Source organism: Mesitornis unicolor, unplaced genomic scaffold (genome assembly GCF_000695765.1).
Source record: "Mesitornis unicolor isolate BGI_N332 unplaced genomic scaffold, ASM69576v1 scaffold33084, whole genome shotgun sequence".
Lineage (NCBI taxonomy): Eukaryota > Metazoa > Chordata > Aves > Mesitornithiformes > Mesitornithidae > Mesitornis > Mesitornis unicolor.
In genome coordinates, this window is record NW_010181403.1 from 1935 (window position 1) to 5172 (window position 3238).

The window sequence follows — 3238 nt, forward strand, 5'->3', positions numbered from 1 at the left end:
GCAGAGGTGTTGTGGCTTTGCCTGCTGGGCAGGCCGATGCTCTCACCCACTGGCATGGCTCTTCCCAAGCCTGATCTACCCTGACTCACTGGGAACCGGGTGTTTTGGTGGCAAACACAGTCAAATTTTTTGGCTAGGGCTGGGAGAGGAGCGTGTCGCAGCAGGAAGCCATGGGATCCTCCAGGTCGATGCAGTGTGAAAGAGGAGATTCCCCCAGCATTGGGAAAAGGGTGCACAGCCTCCCTGCAGCCATGGCCGTTCACTTCTCCGAAAGCTCCGGGCACAGGTTGGGCAGGGGAAGCCGTTTATTTTCTTTAATGTGCGATTTCTGGGTTGGAGCAGGTTCAGAGCGGCGATCTGCGTCGATGGGAATGGGCGATAAGGAGAAGAATGGTTTGGCAGAGCCGATTGCCCCCGGAGCGTCGCCGCTTTCCAGCAGCACATCCTGCGTGGGGATGGGGGCAGCTGCAGCCTGGGCCCGTCTCACCCCACCCTACCCTGTCCACGGCACTTGAGCCTTTATTTTAATCACTGCCTCGGTCCCTCCGAGGTGATTCGAGGGGTTTGGTAGCCTCTGGCTGTGGATGCCATGGCAGACGGGTGTTTTTTTTGATCCGTTGTTAGCAGCGTTTCCTCCCCCGCCTCCCTTGTAGCATGGGCAAAAACCCAAGAGCCATCAAAAATTATGGACTTAATCGAGGTTTTCCCAAGTCCTACATTGCAAATATATGGACCAGATCAGCTTGGCACTTGCAGGAAGTGCAGCAGCTTGGGCTGCAGAGGTTTTGGGGAAAAAAAAAAATAACTGGGAATTTCTGCCCAGCCCCGCTTTGCTGCACTTTTTTCCCGTTGCATCTCCTTCTTTGCCCATTTTCCCATTGCATCTCCTTCTTTCCCCCCCCATCCCAAGGGGGTACAAACGCCTGCCTGTGCTCTGAGCTGCTCATTGCTCTGCTCGTTGCTCTGCTCGTTGCTCTGCTCGTTGCTCTGCTCATTGCTCTCTTGTGTCTCTCCCTGCAGCTGTTCCTGCAGAAATACGGCTACCTCAGCGAGCAGGGACCCGGCGCACACAGCCCCGTCGAGTTCACGGAGGCGGTGAGGTACGAGCTCGTTGTTTAAAACTGCAGCAGAAATGCAGCAACTCCGGCTGCAGGGGAGCTGCCAGTGCTGGGGATGGGGGTCTTTTCACAGCTAAGGGGGCTTTGCACAGCTGGGGGGGGGTCTTGCAGCTGAGGGCTCTCTCACATGGTCCGGTGCTAAAGCACAAGTGGTCATTTTTGGAAAGGCGGGTCCGTACCCATCTCCCACAGCTGGATGCCAGCAGCGCGGTGCCTCGCTGCGCTGCTTTATTTGCCTTTTATGGCCTGGTGCTCCCCGTGCAGAAATGTAATATGTGCGGGGAGGCTGAGGTTGGGGTGGCTCGGTGACTTCTGGGCCGAGCTGAGAGCTCCTGCTTGGACCTCTCCTGCGGACACCACATCGGCTCTGGGAGCATCCCCGGCTTGACCCAGGGCACAGTCAAGTGCAAAGTCAAACCGCTGGGGTTAAACACTGGGAGAAGCCTTTTTTAGGCTGCCCTGTTCACTTTTGCCCTGTGAGGAGCTGGCTCACTGATTGGATGCGGCTGCAGAGGCGAACTCTTCTTGTTTCATCCCATTTCTGACAGCGGGGTGTGAAGCTTTGTCTCAAGCCGAACACAACCAAAGCCCCCGGGAGGTCCAGGTTTGGGTGCTGACATCTCCCTTCCTTCTCCAGGGACTTCCAGTGGGTGACCCACCTCCCGCTCAGCGGGGTCCTGGACGCCCCCACGCTCCATCAGATGGCTCTGCCGCGGTGTGGCACGGGTGACAGGGACAGCCGGACACACTGGGCCTCTGCCGCCCGCCGCAGGCGCATGGCGCAGCACGGTGAGCATCAATGCAGGGCATCACGAGGGGATTTGGGTTTCAGGGGCTCCTGGTGATGCTGCCGTGGGCAGGAGGTGCAGAGTGCCCATCCCAGGACCCGCCTGGGCTTTGCACTGCTTTATTTTTAGAGCTCTTTATTTTTAAACCTCTTTATTTTTAGTTGTTCTTTATGGTGTGATGTCAACCATGATGCAGCTCCTACTCACGGGGAGATTCATCTCCTGGGGTGGTTTTATGTCAAGGGAGCCAGGATATGTCCCAGAGAGGTCTCAGGTCACCGTGTCTGCGGTGGCATGGTCCAGAGGGCAGGAGTGGCACACGGGGACGTTATCTCCAGGCTCTGCTGAGCTTTGGGGCTCCTAATGTGGGTTACACATCCACGAACCCCGCTGGAGCTGTGGCCACGGGGAGTTTTCACCCACATTAAGAGGTTTAATTCTGCTCCGAGCGACCACGCTTGCTCTGCATGTCCAGGGTTGGGCCTCTCCTGGGTGTGCGGGTGAGTAACTGGATTCCTTGAGAGCGAGAGGGCTGGGACCAGCTGCGCCTCGGACATGGGAAAAAACGAAGGCGAGATTAAGGAAGGGCTCTGCGCTGTGTCAGATGTGTCTGCATCTGGCCAGGCTGGCGATGGATGGTCCCGGGAGACGGCTCGGTCATCCTCCTCCTGCTTCTGGCTTTCCTTCCAGCCCTGACATGCAGCAACATCACCCCACAGCATTGCCTCATAGCATCACCCCGCATCATCGCCCCACGGGCACCAGCCCGGGCAGCAGGGATGGGAGCAATGCTGTATCGGTGCCTGCAGGCTGAGGGGAGGGAGCAGGGTGCCAGGAAGCCGGAGGCTCTGTGCTGGGCTGGCTGTTTATCCTCCGTGAAGCAGGAAACCACTGCAGCTGAGCCAGCAAAGTGCTTTGTTACCCACCCCTCTCCCGGCCGAAGCATCGCAGGGCAGCCACCACATCTGTCATCAGCCCCGGCTGAGCTTTGGCATTAGTCCGGCAGCGGTGGCCAGCGTGGGACGGGGTCTGACACAAACCTGAACAAAACCTCCCCCCTGCAGTGGAAACCCAGGGCTCTCTGCACTCTGGGAAGGCTTGGGGACAGGTCCTGTTTGCCTCCAGCAGGGCTGTGGGGCTTGTCCCCATGGCTGGGGGGTGAGCCGGGGTGGGATGTCCATCAGCATTGGCTCAGCCCCATGGCAGTGAGCCCACGTGTGCTGCCAGCTCCGTTCCCCCCAGTTCCCTGCACATCTGGAGCAGTTGCTGGAGGTCCATTCCTCCCACACCTCGACACCGGCTCTGGCACCCACATCATCCCAGCGTGGCCCC

General features: G+C 58.6%; 1 protein-coding gene across 1 annotated transcript in view; it reads left to right on the forward strand.

Annotated features, from left to right (window-relative positions):
- Nucleotides 1-1020: 1020 nt before the first annotated feature.
- Nucleotides 1021-3238, forward strand: part of MMP28 (matrix metallopeptidase 28) — a gene marked incomplete at its 5' end in the record, with an annotated part of 6492 nt that continues 4274 nt past the window's right edge. Inside the window, 2 exons of the mRNA XM_010183419.1 lie at nucleotides 1021-1100; nucleotides 1756-1907. Of these exons, the coding sequence (XP_010181721.1) occupies nucleotides 1021-1100; nucleotides 1756-1907 (232 nt within the window). The remainder of the gene's footprint in view (nucleotides 1101-1755; nucleotides 1908-3238) is intronic.